Source organism: Pteropus medius, unplaced genomic scaffold (assembly GCF_902729225.1).
Source record: "Pteropus medius unplaced genomic scaffold, Ma_sr-lr_union100, whole genome shotgun sequence".
Taxonomy (NCBI): domain Eukaryota; kingdom Metazoa; phylum Chordata; class Mammalia; order Chiroptera; family Pteropodidae; genus Pteropus; species Pteropus medius.
Window position 1 is genome coordinate 5,196,435 of NW_024340698.1, and position 18,974 is coordinate 5,215,408.

Here is an 18,974-nt window from a genome sequence, read left to right on the forward strand (position 1 = left end):
AGTTACGCAACATAACTAGTTATGATGCAACTATTAAAATAGTTCGCTAGAATGAAACAAAGTGCATTCAGACTCTGCTTCTTACCTACAGTGCTAGCCTGAGTAAATGGGACTTCTTTTCTAGTAGTTTGATTAAAAGGTTGAGAGCTCTATTTTACCCTGGACTGTCCTGATAATTACAATACCTTGACCTTTGCTTCTCCATAGGTGTTACAGAACATCCTGGACACTGAAAAAGAATATGCTAAAGAACTTCAGTCTCTTCTTGTTACGTACTTAAGACCCCTGCAGTCCAATAGCAAGTAAGATTTGTATTTCAAACCCTTCACTAAATAAAGCAAGATAATGTTAGCATGTGGAGTCATTACTCTTATATCACTGAATAATTGATTTTACCCTTTAGAAGAATTTCTACAGATGATAGGTTGCCAAGAACATGGTCAAGACAACAGAAATTATGCAAGATATTGCTTTTGGAGAGCCTGGTTTCTTTCTCTTCTGGCAGTGGAAGGGATGAGCAGATCTGCATTTCTATCACAATTTTTATCTTGTACATTTGAAAAGTGGTACATCTGGTTTTACCTTATACAGAAAAAAGACATGCTGGTGTTTTTATGCAGAAAGCACATAAACTGGAAATTCTTGTACTCATTCTGACCTTTGCTTGCCCAGGAAGAAACTCTTTCCCATGCTCTGAGAGTGGAAAGAGTATGGCATTTTGTAGCTGTTCATAAGGGAGATTCAAGTCAGTATTTTAACCAGGCAAAAGTGAGTGATAAAGAGGTATTAACACGTTTTTAAAAATAAAATGTTCAAACCTTATTCTGGTCTTAGAAATCAAAAGTGATTTCTGAGGCCTCAATTGAAAACCTAGTTTTCATAAAAGAGAAATATCGACCATTCATTTTCGTGTGCGTGTGCTTGTAGGCATGGCATATTTAACAAACAGTGGCTAACAGCATTTGTTTGTGTTTTTATGTTAATCGATTAAATTTTAATAGATATTATGATCTATAAGTCCAAAGAAAATTTAGCAATGGGTCTATCTAATGGAGAACAAAATCTTCCTCTTTTATCTCACTAAAACTTTACTTTTGCTAGACAGTTACCTAAACTATTGACTTCAGACTTAAATAAGCTCAATTTTTTTCACTATTTTCCCATTTTCCCAAATTGTATTTGCTTAGGCATGATGTCTTGCTAAATTTCCCACTTGGTTATTTTCTTGGCAGTATGAGAATCTTACTTCAGTATGAAAGTATTTTGTATTCCTGTGCTTTGTAAGAGTTTAAACATAATCAACAACAAAGTGTCTTTTGTCATTATGTAAAATGTGAAGTGTTCTGTGAATCATAGTTCTTAGGGCTGAATGGACCTCCATGAATCACTGGGTCTAGTGCCCTGGAAGAAATGACTATCCCCATTGAATAATTAAGAAAACCGAAGTCAGGAAAGGCTTACTGGCATACCCATTACATAGCCAGTCAGTGGCCAGATTGGGCCCACTGTGTCTCCTGCCACAAAGTGAAATGTTTTCTGGAGGTGACAGGCAGAGGAGGACAGGGAAACTGAAATGGCCACCCTGGGAGGGGAGATGGTAAGATCTCAATGAAGGGGTGACTGATTAGCAATCAAGAAGCAGTGAGAGGAAAGGAAAAGAGCTGGTGCAGAGGAGGTGAGAAACCTGAGTCAGAATTGCATTGTTCCCAGATGAATTCAAGATGCAGTTATAGTAAGTTTCCATTGGTTCTATTTCATAGATCCCAGAGTGATTTGAGCCAGCCAGACTGTTTATTGTCTGATCCTGGAGGAGCCCAATAAGCCCCCAGTCAGGTTCAAGTAAACCCCCAAGTCAGGTTCTTAGGGCTGTGAGAAATCAACACCCAGGGAAGCTAGCTGAACGTTTTGCTTTTGAAACCCATAATAGGGGTTTTCCATCTTGTGGTTTAGGAGGGCAATAGAGCAGAGGAACTGGGAGCTTTTTATACTCTAGGAGTTACTGGTAACGTTTCTGTGGGTCTTCCTTTTCTTCGTCAGCAAAAATTACTCTTTTGGAAACACTCCCCTAGTATTAGTATATTAAGGACAAAGGACATATGGCACACACTAGCCTTAAATGGGATAAAGCCATGGAATAAGGGAAATAAATCTTCAGCAATTCTTTCCCCCCAAAAAAGTGGTTAAGAGTGTGAACTCTGGAACTTAGAATGTTTCAATTCAAATTCTGGCTTCACCATTCACTAGCTTTGTGACTTTGGGGGATTTGCTTAACTTCTCTGTACCTGTGTTTCCTTACATGTAAAATGGAAACAACATCATAAAGTTGTTGTAAGGTTCAAGTGAGTTATTATTTGTAAAATGCTTACATAAGTGTTAAATGCTGTATGAGTGTTGTTGGCTCTTGTTGTTATCATCACCTACCACTATTTGATAGGGGAAGAACGAATAAGAAAATTCTTAATACAGAGGCCCTGAATAAAATTGTTCAATTTGCCTTTATTTGACTCCATTCCACTCCAAAAACAAACAAGCAAACAAATCAGTACTATTTTCTTCCCTCCTACTCCCTCTCATAGCGATTTCCTTTAGCTGATTTATGAGCATTTTAATTTAGGAGAAACTGGATTATGCTATTTTTCCCTGTGCATTATATGAACATATATAATACTTTTCAATTACTTTCCCAGCTCCTCTAGGAGAGTACTCAAAAGTTTTTAAATTTATCCCCACTTATGATTTTATATATTTTACTTATTTAGATGCTAAGAGTTTTTTTTTTTTATTGAGGTATAACTAACATAACATTGTATTAGTTTCAGGTGTACAATGTAATGATTTGATATATGTATATATTGCAAAATGATTACCACAATAAGTTACTTAAGAGCCATCACACTACATAGTTATATAAATTTTTTCTTGTGATGAGAACTTTTAAGATCCACTCTCTTAGCAACTTTCAAATATGTAGTGCACTATTATGAACTATTGCTACTATGCTGTGTATTACATTTCCATGACTTATTCATTTTAAAACTAGAAGTTTGTATCTTTTGATTCCCTTTACCCATTTTGTCCACTTCCCACCCTCCATCTGTGGCAACTACCAAACTGTTCTCTGTAGATACTTAGATATTAATAACTTGTTATTCATTTACTCATTGCTTCCCTTATCTCATTTGCCACTTATTAGCAAACTATCAGCTCACTAGACTAGAGATAGATAATTAGAGTCATCCTCAAGTTCTATTCACTGATATTATATATTTTTCCAAATATATATATATGGTTTTTTTTTTCAGTCTGAGTACTGTGGAGTTTACATCTTTATTGGGAAACTTTGAGGAAGTATGCACATTTCAACAGACACTCTGCCAAGCCTTGGAAGAATGTTCGAAGTAAGTGTTGTATATTGCCAAGGATAAATAAGAATGTTGTTTTTCTGTTTTGTTTTCCTTTTAACTGTTGTCTTAAATAGGGGCACTTTATATTTATGCATTTGTTATAACTTTGATAAATTGTTCAAGTGCAAAGAAAATGCACCAGGTGGTGGTACTCACACTGTCAAACCACTAGTTGTATTTTTTATTTTATTTAAGAATCAAATCGGTTTACTGCTTCTGGTCAGTATAAGAGACGAATAAGGTCTCAATTGACCATGGATATATTGCCTGTGACATTGATTAGATACTTTCTTTTGTGCATTGCAAATTACTTGGAAAAGTTATTCAGGTTATTCATTTAATTTTACAAGCTCGATTTTCCGTTTTGGTCATTCGTAGTATCATGTCTTTTATATTAACAGGTGGCTTGTCATTAAAATGTTAATTTTTAAAAATCTTGAGGCCATGCTGCTTAGCAACCAGCAGGCCATCAAGACACTGTAATACTCCTTTTTGGATTCCTTTAGTTTTGTCTGTACTTGAACTTCATCTAAATTAGCCAAGAGTATTTTTAGTGTATCTGGCTATAAATTTGAATATTATAATTTGAATAAACATCTTAAAATTCCACCTACTAATTCCTAATAAGTATCTGACCCTATGTATTGGCACTATGTTTGGTGGTTAGTTAAAGCAGTAGTCAAGAACTTGCATTTCATGGATAAGTGGTTGTAATATAATTTCTCTTTTAACTTTGGCGAAAGAATTTGAAAGGTTTGTATGTTGCCACGTTTAATTAGAATTATCTTCCTTTATCTCATTTCTTATTTTACATTCTGTCTTTCACCTGTTTTACCTACAGGTTTCCAGAAAACCAACACAAAGTAGGAGGTTGTCTGCTGAACCTCATGCCTCATTTTAAATCCATGTATCTGGCTTACTGTGCAAATCATCCTTCGGCTGTAAATGTACTCACTCAACACAGGTAAATTCTTAATATTTCCCCCAAATAAGCTGTTTTACAATGAGATCCTTTTCTAGGAGCACCTTGTTTGGAAATTCAAGGTCTCCAGTCAAATTCTTAATTATTCCCATTGATCATGCCAGGAACTGATTCATTGTTACATGGATTGATTGTTTATTAATGTAACAAATAATTTACTGAGCACCTAATATGTGAAAGGTCCTGTACTAGCTGATGGGGTTACAGTAGTGAACAAGAAAGAGCTGGTCCTTCCCCTCATAGAGCATAGAATCTTGAGTGAATGACGGACAAGAAATCAAATACTGTAAACATGTTATATACAAAAGGGTAATTAAAGGGATGCTATGAGACTTTGCAACTTGATATCAACTTAGTGTGGGATGAGTGAAAGATTAGGGAAAGTGTTGCTCAAGTAAAATTCTATTTAGATCCAATGGTTTAGTCTTTGCCTGCCTTAATGAATGTTTTACCTCAGTTGCTAACAATAGCTAAACTGCCTAGGTTCATCTTTTATTCAATTTCTCTGGGTCTGGTAGAGGAAGTCTCAGACAGTGCTATGGCTAAAAGGCAGCTATTAACATGGAAATGTGGAAGGGAACTAACACTGAACTGTGTGGCAGGTACTTTAAGGAAAGGGCTCTGATAATAATTACACATTGAATATAAATTGATTTTGATTCATGGAGAACAACAGAATAGCTTTTCCTTTAAGAGTCCTTGAAAGAGACTGGGATAAATCTCCTGCCCTTCCTTACTTTCTGATTACCCATCCCTGACTCATTTACTGGTACATTCATCTGAGCTAGAACCCTACACACAGAGGTTCTTAGGACTTAACCTGGAGACTAGGTTCAAAATGGACATGAATTCTGGAGGCTGCTCAAGACCAAAAAGAATATTCTTCTCTTAATCAAGCCTAGACTTGAACTCCAAGAGCCAGGCTAGAACATTAATTGATACCAACCCTCAGAAGTGGCAGAAATTTTGGTTTTGTCCTGATTTGTTAGGAGCTTTATTGATTTTATAGAGCTGTTATGTAAGGACGTTTTAAAAATAGAATTCAGTAGGTCCTACTTGAAGGTTAATTTTTTTTCCCTCTGATCAAAGTTGTGAACTCTGACAGAATAGCAAATATGGAAGTTGAGTTTAAAGAAAGAGAAGCCATGACTCTGGTTATTTAGGCAAGTGGCTCAATTGCTTAGAGCTCATATTAGCTAATAATAACACTGTCAATGTGCCAGGCACATGATTTAAAAGCCTATGAGTGAGTTACTATTATTAATATCTCTGCTTTAAAGATAAGACATTAAAAGGTCAAGTAATCTGTCCAAGAACTCATAGCTGTTAAGTGGTTAAGCCAGAATTAGAATCCAGGTTTGTCAGACTTCTAAAAGATATTTTAGCAAGATGTATACTTCACCTACAAAGAAAATACACTAAATGAAAATTTAAAGAATTATAATAAAATGAACACCCATGACCACACCACCCAGCTTAAGAAATAAAATGTTGCCATTTCCTTTTTATATAACAGCTTTATTGAGTTTTAATTCAGATACCACACAATTCACCCATTTAAAGTGTATTGTTGTGCAACCATCACCACAATCAATTTTAGAACATTTTTATTACTTCTCAAACAAACCCATACTCATTAGTAGTCACTCCCCATTACCAACCCAAGGCAACCACTGAAAAACACTTTGTCACTATGAATTTGCTATTCTGGACATTTCATTTAAGTTTGGAATAACACAACATACAGCCTTTTGGTTTTGGCTTCTTTTACTTAGCATGCTTGTGAGGTTCATCTACATTGTAGCATTTATCAGTGCATTAAAAAAAAAAACCTTTAAAAAGCTAGTCCAGCTATCTTTTGATTATTGTTAGTATAGAGTTTCCATCACTTTACTTTTAATCTATCTGTGTCTTGTAGACAACATACACTTGAATCTTTTTTAAAAATCTATTCTGACAGTCTCTGTCTTTTAATTGGCATATTTAGGCCATTTATATTAAAAGAGATTATTGATATACTTGGATTAATATTTACTATGTTTGTAACTGTTTTCATTGTACTTGTTCTTTGTTTCTTTTCCACCACCTCCTTTTACTGCCATCTCTAGTTTTAGTTAAACATTTTATATTATTTCATTTTCTTTTATCTCGTAGCACATTTTTCTTCTTCTGAAAAAATTTTAGTGGTTTCCCTAGAGTTTATAATATCCATTTATAACTAACAGCACGTTTGCATAACACTTTACCATTTCATAGATAGTGCAGGTACTTAGAGCATTCTCAATTCTTCCTCACCTCTTTTAACATTGTTTTAATTCATTTCATTTATCTATACAGAAAAATCGCCCAATATATTGTTGCTGTTATTACTTTAAACAGTTATCTATTATATCCATTAAGAATAAGAAAAAGAAAAGGTTGTATTTACTTGAATTTATTATTCTCTGATACTCTTCCTTTTTTATGTAGATCCAAGTTTCTTTCTAAAAACCTTCTTTTAACATTTTTTTTTTTAGGTGAGGCAACCCTTGGTTGACCTCACAGATTGCAAGGACCTTGTCAGCTTACAATCCCTTATTTTTTTATGCCTACAGCACCTGGTTTTCATAGGTGGTCTCCCATCTAAGTACTAACCAGGCCCGACCCTGCTTAGCTTCTAAGGTCGGATGGGATAGGGCTTGTTCAGGACAGCATGGCTGTAGACTCATTTAACATTTTTTGCATAGGTAGTCTACTGGCAATAATTTCCCTTAATTTTTGTTTGTCTAAGAAAATTTTATTTCTCCTCCACTTCCTTTTTTCCCTTCTATTTTTATTGTGGTAAAAAAAATGACATGAGTATACCCTCTTAAACAGTTTTTAAGTGTACAGAATAGTACTTTTAACTATAAGCACAATTTTGTACAGCAGATGTCTAGAAGTTTTTCATCCTTCATAAATAAAATTTTATATTGATTGAACAGCAACTCCCCATTGCCCCTTTACTCCAGCCTTTGGCAACCACCACTCTACTCTATGCTTCTTTGAGTTTGACTACTTTAGATACCTCATATAAATGGAATCATGTAGTATTTATTCTTCTGTGGCTGGCTTATTTCACTTAGCATAATGTCCTCAAAGTTCACCCATATTGTCACATATGACAAGATTTCCTCCTCTTTAAAGGCTGAGTAGTATTTCATGTACATACCTCATTTTCTTTATTCATTTATCTATCAATGGACACTAAGGTTGTTTCCGTAACTTAGCTATTGTGAATAATGTTGCACAAAACACAGGAATGCAAATACTTTAAGATCCTGGTTTCAATTCTTTTAGACAAATACCCAGAAGTGGGATCGCTAGATCATATGGTAGTTCTATTTTTAATGTTTTGAGGAACTTCCATACTGTTTTCTATACATAGCGACTGCACCTTTTTACATTCCCACCAACAGTGCGCTAAGGTTCCAATTTCTCTACATCTTTGCCTGCACACACACACATACACACACACATACACACACATCTATATCTATCTATCTATCTCTATCTATCTATCTATCTATCTTCATCATCATCATCATCATCATCATCATCATCATCATCTATCTATCTATATCTATCAATCAATCAATCTATCTATAATGGCCATTCTAAGCAGATGTGAAGTGATGTCTCACTGCAATTTTGATTTGCATTTCCCTGATGATTAATGATGTTGCGCTTCTTTTCATATACCTGTTGACCATTTGCATGTCCTTTTAGAAGAAATGTCTATTCAAATCTTTGTCTATTTTTAAACTGGTCATTTGTGTTTTTACTATTGAATTGTAGGAGTTCATTTTTTAATATGTTTTGGAGATTAACCCCTTATCAAATATATGATTTGCAGATATTTTTTCCTGTTGCATAGGTTGCCTTTTCACTCTGTTGATTATTTCCTTTCCTGTGAGGAAGGCTTTTAGTTTGATGTAGTTATACTTGTTTATTTTTCCTTTTGTTTCCTGTGCTCTTGACGTCATATCTAAGAAATCATTGCTAAGACCAGTGTTGCGAAGCTTTTCTCCTATATTTTCTTCTAGTAGTTTTGGAGTTTCAAGTCTTAGGTTTAAGTCTTGAATTCATTTTGATTTGATTTTTGTGTATGGTGTAAGATTAGGGTCAAATTTCATTTTTCTGATATGAATATCCCATTTTCCCAGCACCATTTGTTAAAGAGATGATCTTTTCCCATTGTTTATTCTTGTCACCTTTGTTGAAGATTGATTAAGCATATAAAAATATTTCTGGGCTTTCTTTTCTGTTCTGTTGTTCTATTGCCTATTTTTATACCAATACCATGCCATTTTAACTATTGTAGCTATGTAATATGTTTTCAAATAACAAATTATGAGGCCTCCTACTTTGTTCTTTTTTTCTCAAGATTGTTTTGGTGATTTGGGGTCCTTTTAAGTTTTATACAAATTTTAGGATTGTTTTTCTATTTTTGTAAAAAAAGTGCCACTGGGAATTTCATGAGGATTACAATGAATCTGTAAATTACTTTAGGAAGTATGGACATTTTTAATAATATGAAATCTGATCCGTGAATATGGGACACTTGTTTGTGTCTTCTTTAATTTCTTTCATCATTTTTTTTTAATTTTCAGTGTACAAGTCTTTGATCTCTTTGGTTTAGTCCTAAGTATTTTATTCTTTTTGATATTCTTATAAATGAGAATTTTTTTTCTTAATTTCCTTTTTGGGATAGTTTATTGTTAATGTATAGAAATGCAACTGACTTTTGTATATTGATTTGTATCCTGCAGCTTCATTAAATGCATTTATTAGTTCTATCAGTTTCTTTGTGGAGTCCTTAGGGTTTTCCATATAAAATCATGTCTTCTGTGAACAGAGATCATTTTACTTCTCCCTTTTCTCTTTGGATGCCTTTTCTCTTTCTTGCCTAATTGTTCTGGCTAGGATTTCCAGTACCATGTTGAATTGAAGTGGCAAAAATGATATAAGTATTGCTACTCCAGCTTTTTTTTTTCTGAAAAGGCTTTATTACAGAAGGGATAGGGCTCAGTCCTTCTTGGCTGCTGCTTTCCTCATGGCTACAAGGACGTTGCTCAACTCCTTTCTCTTTCTCTTGATGTGATGTGTGTCCCTACCCTTTTCTTGATGAATTTCAGGGCCTGCTTGTCCTTAGAGACCTTGAGCAGCTCCATGGCATGCTGCTCATAGGAGACAAAGCTGTATACCTCTTGGATCATGTCCTGCATGAACTTGTTATGCTTGCTGAGGTGCCCAAGGCGGCAGCTATGCCTCGGCTTGCTCACATTCTTGGTCACCTTGTGACCCTGTTGAGGCCCATGGCCATGGGGTAGTGCAGAGCCATGGCTGCTGTTCTTTAATGGCTGCTGTGGTGGAAGGGCCCCCAGCTTTTTTTTTTTTCATTTCTATTTTTATAAAATATATTTTTCCATCCCTTTATTTTCAGTTTGTGTGTGTCTTTTGATCTGAACTGAGTCTCTTGTAGGCAGCATATGTAAGGGTCTCATTTTCTTTTTCATTCAGCCACCCTATCCTTTGGTTGGAGCACTTAATTCTTTTTGATTTGAGGTACTTGTCAATAGATATGTAGTTACTGCCATTTTATTCATATTTTTGATATTTTCTTTTTCTTCTTAAAGAAGTCCCTTTAACATTCCTTGTAATACTGGTTTGATGGTGATCGAATCCTTTAGCTTTTTCTTATCTGGGAAGATCTTTATCTGTCCTTTAATTCTAAATGATGGCCTTGCTGGGTAGAGTAATCTTGGCTGCAGGTCTTTGCTTTTCATCATTTTGAACATTCTGTGCCAAGCCCTTCTGTTTCTGTTGAGAAATCAGCTGACAGTCTTATGGGAGCTGCCTTGTACGTAACTGCTTTTCTCTTGCCGCTTTTAAGATTCTATCATTGTCTTTAACCTTTGGCATTTTAATTATGATGTATCTTCATGTGGGCCTCTTTGGGTTCATGTGTGGGACTCTCTTTGCTTCTTGGGCTTCTATGTCTATTTTCTTTGCCAGGTTAGGGAAGTTTTCTGTCATTATTTCTTCAAGTAAGTTTCAATCCTTTGTTCTCTCTCTTTTCTTTCTGGTATCCCTATGATGCGAATGTTGGCACATTTGATGTTGTCCCAGAGACCTCTTAAAATATCCTTATTTTTTAGACTCCCTTTTCTTTTCACTGTTCTGATGAGGTGTTTTCAGCTACCTTCTCTTCCAAATCTCTAATCTGATCCTCTGCTAAATCTAATTTATTGTTGATCCCCTCTAGTGTATGCTTCATTTCGGTTATTGTATTCTTCATTTCTGACTGGTTTTTATTTTTTCTATCTCCATTTTTATGTTTTCTATCTCTTTATTGAAGTTGTCACTGAGACCATTGATCATCCTTATAATAAGTGTTTTGAACTCTGTGTCTGGTAGATTGCTTGTCTCCATTTTGTTCAGTTCTCTTTCTGGAACTTTGTTCTGTTCTTTCACTTGGGACATGTTTCTTTGTCTTCCCATTTTAGCTGCCTACTTGTGTTTGTTTCTATGTGTTTGGTAGAGCTGCTGCATCTCCCAGTCTTAGTAGAGTGGCCTTATGTAGTAGGTATACTGTGGGTCCCAGTGGTGCAGTCTTCCCTGATCACCTGAGCTGGGTGCTCCAGCTGTGTCACTGTGTAGGTTGTGTGTGCTTTCTTGTTGTAGTTGAGCCTTGGTTGCTGTTTGCTCATTAATGGGAGGTATTTACCCTCAGGCTGATTGGTTGAGAGGACTGGCCATGACTACAGTAGAGGAGCTATTGTGCAGGGGCTGACCCTATTACACAGGACTTGCTTCAGCAGGGCTCTGATGCCAGGCCAATGTGCCCTTTGGGCATGTGGTGTGAAGTTGTCAACTGGACATGTTGGTTATTGGGCCTTTTGGGATGGCCTCTGGTGCAGGCCAAGCTGCTCCTTGTATCCTGCCTGGGGCCACTTGATATGAGCTATAACGTTATCTGCAGATGATTGCCACTTGAACTGGGCTTGGAGGTGCCTGGAAGAGGCTAAGCTGTGAACTGAGGCCAGGCTTGGGGCTGCTTAGCAAGAGGTATAGGGCATGCTGAGGCCATATGCTACTTATTTTTGGTTTGTGAAACTTTGAGAGATTTTAGGAAAGTCCAGACTCAGCATGAGCCAAAACAGGCCATTTGTATGGAAAAACCACTGGAAGCCATTTAAGTGGACCTACAGTTGGGTGGGAAAGGTTTTCAGGGATTCACCAGCACAGAGCAAACTAGGTTGATGGAGACCCGGATATGGCTTCCACAGGCTGGGTAGAGGAAAGGCTTAACAAAGGAACTATGCCCTCTGCCAGCACTTCTGTGTGAAAGCTGCCCTTCCAGCCCTTGCCCTGAAACCAGATAACTCAGTTTCAACCTGTATGTCCTTGGTGACTTTCAAGCTGCTGCCCCAGTGCTCTTAGAGCTCAGAAACAGCAAGCCTGTCAGTAAGTTCATGCCTGGGCTTTTAAGGGAAAAACCTGAGACACCTGCAACCCTCTATCTCTCTCAGCTATAATCTCTGATGGTTTTCACAGCCAGAAGTTATGGAGACTTCTCTCCCTGGCACTGGAACCCTAGGCTGGGGAGCCTGGTGTGGGGCTTGAACCCATCTATCCTCACAGGGGCCCTCCACAGCTGAGATACCCCTCCCAATTCGCAACTGCCACACGTGGGTGTGAGAGCAGCCCACTTCGAGTCTTGGCCCTCCTACAAGTCTCCATGTGGCCTCTTCTGTATGTCCCTTGTTATAGGACTTCTGTTCAGTTGGACTTCAGGTGATTCTCAATGATGGTTGTTCTGTAGTTTAGTTATAATTTTGATGTGGTTGTGGGAGGAGGTGAGCACAATGTTTACCTCCTCTGCTGTCTTGTCTGGAAGCCTGTTCCGACCCTTCTTAGCTGTCTTTCCTTAATTCTCTCTAGTGACCTAGCTAGACTATGGTTTAGCTTGTTGCTCTTAATTAAAAGGAGCTACCAGCTTCTTATTTGATTACCCCCAAATCTTTATTGTTTTTACAAGAGCCCTTAGGCTTAAATTCCCAACCCCTCCCCACCCCACTACTCTCTCTGTTTTTCAACTAAAACCAATTCTTTCGGGAAAGCTTTAGAACTCTCTGCACCTAGGACTGCTGCTCCCCCTTGGAAACATCTTTGAGCCACAAATTTAAGTGCTGAGCAGGGCAATAACTCTCTGCTTGCCTCTTCCAGCACAGTACCCTAAAAGTGAGCTGAAGTGAAGGTGATTAGGCCCTACTATTTTCAGTCTGCCACTCTTGGGATAGATCCTCCTCTGTATGTGTGGGGGCTGAGTGGAGAAGGAAGCCTTCAACTTCTCAGTCACCCTTGCCAGGAATTCAGCTTTTTCGACTTAGTTGAAGCTGATGAGATTTTGTCCTTGAATTGAGAACTGAGGGAATAGGGAGGCCTGTCTTCTTGGCCACACTTGCCTGGAGTGGAGCTTGTGACAAGCTGAGGTGGGAAGGAAGGATAGGGGAGATAGCAGGTCATAGCTTAAATGCCTCAACTTTCCCTGTTCTTCATGAGTTTTAGAATTTTTTTTGAATAAATGTGTTTTTTTTCATATATCATATGCCATTAAGATGATTTCTAGAGACATTAAATGGTTGTTTTTATGGTTCCCACTACTATGCTTGCTTCCCTGGGGTTCATGGAGTATCTCATGCCATCTTCCTGAAAGTGAAACTCTGTACCATTTTCTTTTAAGCCCCTTCGTGATGCTCCTTGATCTCAGCCTAAACTTTTTACCACTTTTATATTGTCTCAATTTACAATTCTGCCACTTATAAGTTGTGTTTCCTAAGGTAATTAACTCTAAGCCATGGTTTCCTCACTTGTAAAGTGAAGATAAAACCACCTACCCTGTAGGGTTGCTATGAGGATTAGATGAAATAGCACATACAAAGTCCACAGCATATAGCACAAGGTAGTTGTCAACACTACCCATTTCTACTTATTCATCTTCTACCAGCTACTAGTTGTTTTTTAGGGAAAAAAAATGGATATTTCAAGCACACAAGAAACAGAGATAAAATAAAGTATACCCACAAACCCACCATTCAGCTTAAGAAACAAATTATAGCTGCAATTGGAGTCCTGTATGTACACTCCAATATTTTCTACTCCTTCCCCACCCCCCCATTAGAGGGAACCACAGTCCTAAATTTGCTTTTATCATTTCCAGTAATGTTTTCATATTTAGCTACCTATCTTCAATCAAGAAAAAAAAATGGTTCATGGGCATTTCTCCTGTGATGGATACATAGCCATCCTATATATATAAGGGCAAAATTTTTAATTTTTTAAAATTTTTTTTAAATTTTAATTATTTTCAAGTATACAGTAGTTTGGTTAGACATCTATATAGTTAGTAAAATGATCTCCCTAATTGCTCCCTCCCTCCCTTGACCCTCCACCTAGCCAATGTATTAATGCTAATTGCATTCCCTATGCCATGCTCCCCATCCCCTTGACCATCTATCAGCTACTAATTTGTACTTCTTTAATGTTTCACCCCATTCTCCCAGCCCCGCAAACTCCCCATCTCTGTCCACTATATTTGTGAGTCTGTTTTTGATTAGTTCGTTCTTTTTATTCCTTAAATTCGCATATAAGTGAAGTCATAGAGTTTATCCTTCTCTGTCTGACTTAAATACCTTCTAGGTCCATCAAAGCAATAACTTTTTCTATCCCCTTCCTTTTCATTTGTAGGGGTCTTGTTTTCTTATCCTTTCAGCCACTCTATCTTTTGGTTGGAGCACTTAATTCTTTGCCATTTAAGGTACTTATTGATAGGAATGTAGTTGTTACCATTCTTTATTCCTGGTTTTGATACATGTTTTTGCTTCTTATAGAAGTCCCTCCAACATTTTCTATAATACTGGCTTGGTGGTGATAAATTCCTTTAGCTTATTTTTGTCTGGGAAGCTCTTTATCTGTCCTTCGACTCTAAATGATAGCTTTGCTGGATAAATTATTCCTGGTTGTATATCCTGGGTCTTCATCCTGTCGAATATTTTTTGCCAAGCTTTTCTGTCCTGCATAGCTTCTTTTAAGAAATCAGCTGCCAGTCTTATGGGTGTTCCCTTATAAGTAATTCTTTTTCTCTTGCTGCTTTTAATATTCTTTCTTTGTATTTAACCTATGGCATTTTAATTATGATGTGTCTTGGTGTGGGCCTCTTTGGATCCCTGATTTTTGGAATTCTCTGATTTTTGGAATTCTCTGAGCTTCTTGGAGTTTTATGTCCATTTCCTTCACCAAGTTAGGGAAGTTTTCCGTCATTATTTCTTCAAACAGCTGTTCAACATCTTGATTTTCTTCTGTTACACCAATCAGATGAATATTTAGAGCCTTAATCGTGTCCCGTATGCTCCTTAAATTATTTTTATAGTCTTGGCATCTCTTTCCTTGCCATTTTGATTGAGTGTCCTGATTGGCTTTCCTGTCCTCTAGACAGGACATTTGATCTTTTTCTTTATTCATTTTGTTTATTCCATTTAATATACTTCTCATCTCAGATAATGTGTTCTCCATTTCAGACTGGTTTCCTTTTATTATTTCCATTTCCATTTTTATCTCTTTGTTGGAGTTCTCTACACTTCCCAAAAGTTCATTGAGCATCTTTATAACTAGTGTTTTGAACTCTGCATCTGTTAGATTACTTGACTCCATTATATCTGGATCTCTGTTCTCTCATATGGTTTCTGCTTCTTTGTCTTCCCATTTTGGCTGCCTTTCCATGTTTGTTTCTATGTACTAAGCAAAGCTTCTAAGTTTCCCGGTCTTATTAGTCTGGATTTGTGAAGTAGGTGTCCAGTGGCACAGTCTTGAGAGGGGTTCCGCTGAAAGTCAAATTTAGCCCCAGCCTGTGCCCCTCTGGGGCCACCTGTTAAGATTCAGCAAGCAATCCACAGATGCTGTGCTTATAGTTGCCTCAAAAGGCCACACCAGAAACCGAGGCCAGCTGCCTCCACCAGTGTGAGTCTCAGCAAGGAGCACTTGACTCGCTGAGGATACACCTGGTTGTAGCTTGGGTAGGGCCGCAAGTTTGGGGAAGTGGAGTTTCATGGAATCCTCTGGGTGGAGCAACCTTTGTTATCCAGTTTGATGTTGGCGCTGTGTCTGCACACTGGGAGTGGGGAGGGCTCAACAGGGAACAGTGGCTACCACCAGCACTTCCATACAGAGTGAGTCTTGCCTTGGCCCTCACTCTGACAACGTCTCCCTGTAAGTCCCTGGTGCCTCCTTCGTGCAGCCGAATGTGCACTGGTGCTCAGAGCAAGCAGGTCCTTATGGCGAAAATCCGCTTGTGGGCGCGGCCCCTTTAAGAGGCTTCTGCCACTGCCGCAACCTCCATCTCACTCAGCCCCTCAGGACTGGGCAGCCCCGTGTCCTCCCCCCGTCCTACCTTCTGCCATTGCAGGGTGATTTCTTATATTTCTCCCTAGTTATATGGCTTGTTCATCTAGATCCCAGGCGATTTTTCTTTGCTGTTGCTCCTTGTTTCTGTCACAACTTTGATTTGGTCGCCAGAGGGATGAACAGAGCCTCTATCATTTACGCCATTTTTTTCTCCTCTCTATAAGGGCGAATTTTTTAGTACCAATAAAAAGAGATCCCCCACATGTTAGCTACCCATTTTACCAACATATTCTTTTCCTTTTAGTCCGAGAACAGCAATGCTGGATAAATACCAAAAAGAAATGGTGTACCTCAAACAGCAGACTTTTATAGTGTTTAGAAAACATTCTGTGGTAACTCTGTGTACTAAAATTTTAGACTGAATTTACCCATATTACTAATTTAATTTTATAAATAACAGTATAGTGTCCTTCAAATTTTATGATTTAAAGTTCGTTACATAGTTAATTTAAAGATTCTCAACTTTGGGGGGAATTATTATATCTTTTTTGCTTGATTTTGGTTAGTGATGTTTTTTGAGACGTTTATAATGTCACTTGAAATGATAGAAGACTCACCGGAGTCCCATAGAACAGAATTTTTATCTTACTGTTTTATTTACATGTCAAGGATAAAAATTCAATTAAAATACTTGAGGTTTTCCTCAGATGTGCTTCTAATATAATCTCAGCTATTTTATATACATCTTTAATTTATGCTGACAGTAGATGAAAATCATAGTTGAATGAAATTCACAGGAAATTCAGATTAAAGTCCTGTGTCAGATGAAGTTTTCTGCTGAAATAAGGACGTTGGTGGATTTCTGTTCTTTACCTGCTGAAGCAATAGATGCTTAGAAGCAGGAAAATCACTGTGAGCCTGAGGCTAGTCAGTTGAACTTCTTCCTTTCAACCTGCAGGTGGCAATATCACACCAGAAATTCCTGTGACAATTGGCAATGTGAAAGCCTGCAGCCTTAAAATTGTATGATTGTATGTTGGCACCTTGTTAAAAATGCAGTAATGTATTATTTGAATTTGGATATATAAGCAGACCCCAACCTTGGTATGTCTCCAGATTTACATATATTTGAATGGCTGCCCCGGTCTTTTGCTATCCTCTGAGTGAGGTCTTTTGGGATTTCCCCTCTCTCTCCCCTCTGGCTTACTACTTACTGTAGCTTGTGTTTCTCCCTTTTAAAAATACTCGCTTCTCTACTGTGCTTCAGTGTGGCATCCATCCTCTTCATAAGGGAGAGGGACCTGGAGTTAAAAAAGAGGAGGAGAGAGTTAGTGCTGAAACAGATCTGGACCTTACTTCCATCTCTATTGCAGCAACTATCACAAACATTGCTGTGTATTTTTCCTCTTGTTTTATTGACTCTATGTCTATCACTGTTGTCAACAATGAAGACTTTGGGAAAAACCCCAAAAGTTGTTTACTTGCCTTGGGCACAAGGAACACAGGAAAAATTCTGAGACTAGGTTCTGTTCTATTTCTATCTTTGAGGAACCAGGGAAGGGAGCAAGTGAGACTGAACACAAACAAAAAGTTGTAGGGACAAAAAAGGAGCAGACAGCCTAGAAGAAAGGAATAGGGCGGGTAGGGGAAATAGCTGATCTTTTTCTAGCTGTTCCAGGTAGAGTTATCATTTAAAGTAGAAGTTTATGCAAAGATTCCACAGAAACACAGTTACACAAGAGGGTTAAGTTCTATAGTGATATTATAATGTAAGATAGTTTTTTTGAGCTTTCCAGCCCAACCCAGAACATACTAAAGCCCCCATCCACCATGAAGTCTATGAGATAAATGTATGCTGACTTTCAAACATTTATACATTGAGAAATGCTTCTGTTGTATCACATCACATATACAGAACATGTCAAGCTTGATAAGCAAGTCTTAACTTGCTGGCATTTCAAACAGGCTGTATACAATTTAAAAAAATGCATTTTAAAGACAGATTGTTCTTTGATATAACAATATATATTTGAATATTATATTTGTGTACACTGACATTTATGTATTAAATTTATTTGGTTAAGTAAAATGTATCTTTCAGGATCTATTTATCATAATGGGCAGTAGCTTTATAAGACAGTTTTGTTCTTTTGCTGCACTAGTAAAATGTTCTTTTCTTCCCAATAACCAGTGACCTCATGTTATATTGAAAAATTAAAAAAAAACTTTTATAATATTTAACAAGCCCAGAAGTTAGAATGCTGCATGAAAAGTAATAACAGCATGCACATTAGCAGTTTTAATTGTTGTAGCCCTTGTTGTACTAGAGTAGAACATTGAGGATGCAAGCAGTTAGTTATGAAAAGAAAAAAGTAAGACCTGTTTACCAAATTTAAAAATTAGCAAGGTGATTTTCTCTAAATTACATTTCTACTCAAATGCACTCTCCAAATTCAAGTTATTTTCTTAATTATATTTCATATGAGATGAATTTTTAAATCTCTGTACACTTTATGCTCTTGGTTAGAAATTAAACATCGACTGAATTTTCATTAAGCTGGAAATCCAGTTTAATGGTAGCTTTTAAAGATGTGATTTTAGCAAGATATTTGCCTTGGAATAATAATTATAGTAATAAAAATGCATCTACTAAGTACTTTAGAATTTATAAAATACGTTCCTGTACAGAGGCAGTGTAGTGTCATGGAAAGACCTGAGACTTTGACGTCAGATCTGGGTATAAACCCCAACTTAGCCATGTACTTGCTGTTACTCACCCCTCCTGAGTCTCAAGTTTCTCATCCGTAAAATGAGGGTAACACGTGTGTTGAAATGTGAATATTAAACAAGAACAAATGCATGCAAAGATCTTAGCATGAAACAATAGCCTTATAAACCTCAAGCATTTGATCTTCACAGTTTTAGTAGGAAGTAGGTTTTATCTCTATTTTACAGATGAGGCAGCTGAGGCTAGGTCACTGATCCAGGGTCATCAAATCTGTTTTATGACTCCAAGTCAGAGCACTTCCCTCAGCCGCTTCTGGAGCAAGACTGCAACACCTGCTAAAATAACATCGATTATCAAATGTGACCACTCAGTTGATATCTGATCTCAGCCTTTTTCCCCTCTGATATACAAGTGATGCTCAAAGCTAGTACGTAAA

General features: G+C 37.3%; 1 protein-coding gene and 2 pseudogenes across 1 annotated transcript in view; 1 reads left to right on the plus strand and 2 right to left on the minus strand.

Annotated features, from left to right (window-relative positions):
• The window catches only part of ARHGEF6 (Rac/Cdc42 guanine nucleotide exchange factor 6), a 108,949-nt gene that overhangs the window by 59,797 nt on the left and 30,178 nt on the right, over positions 1 to 18,974 (plus strand). The window contains 3 exon segments of the mRNA XM_039875697.1: positions 208 to 302; positions 3,303 to 3,398; positions 4,246 to 4,368. Coding sequence (XP_039731631.1) covers positions 208 to 302; positions 3,303 to 3,398; positions 4,246 to 4,368 — 314 coding nt within the window.
• On the minus strand, positions 6,972 to 7,090 carry LOC120613352 (uncharacterized; annotated as a pseudogene).
• On the minus strand, positions 9,433 to 9,748 carry LOC120612425 (60S ribosomal protein L36-like; annotated as a pseudogene).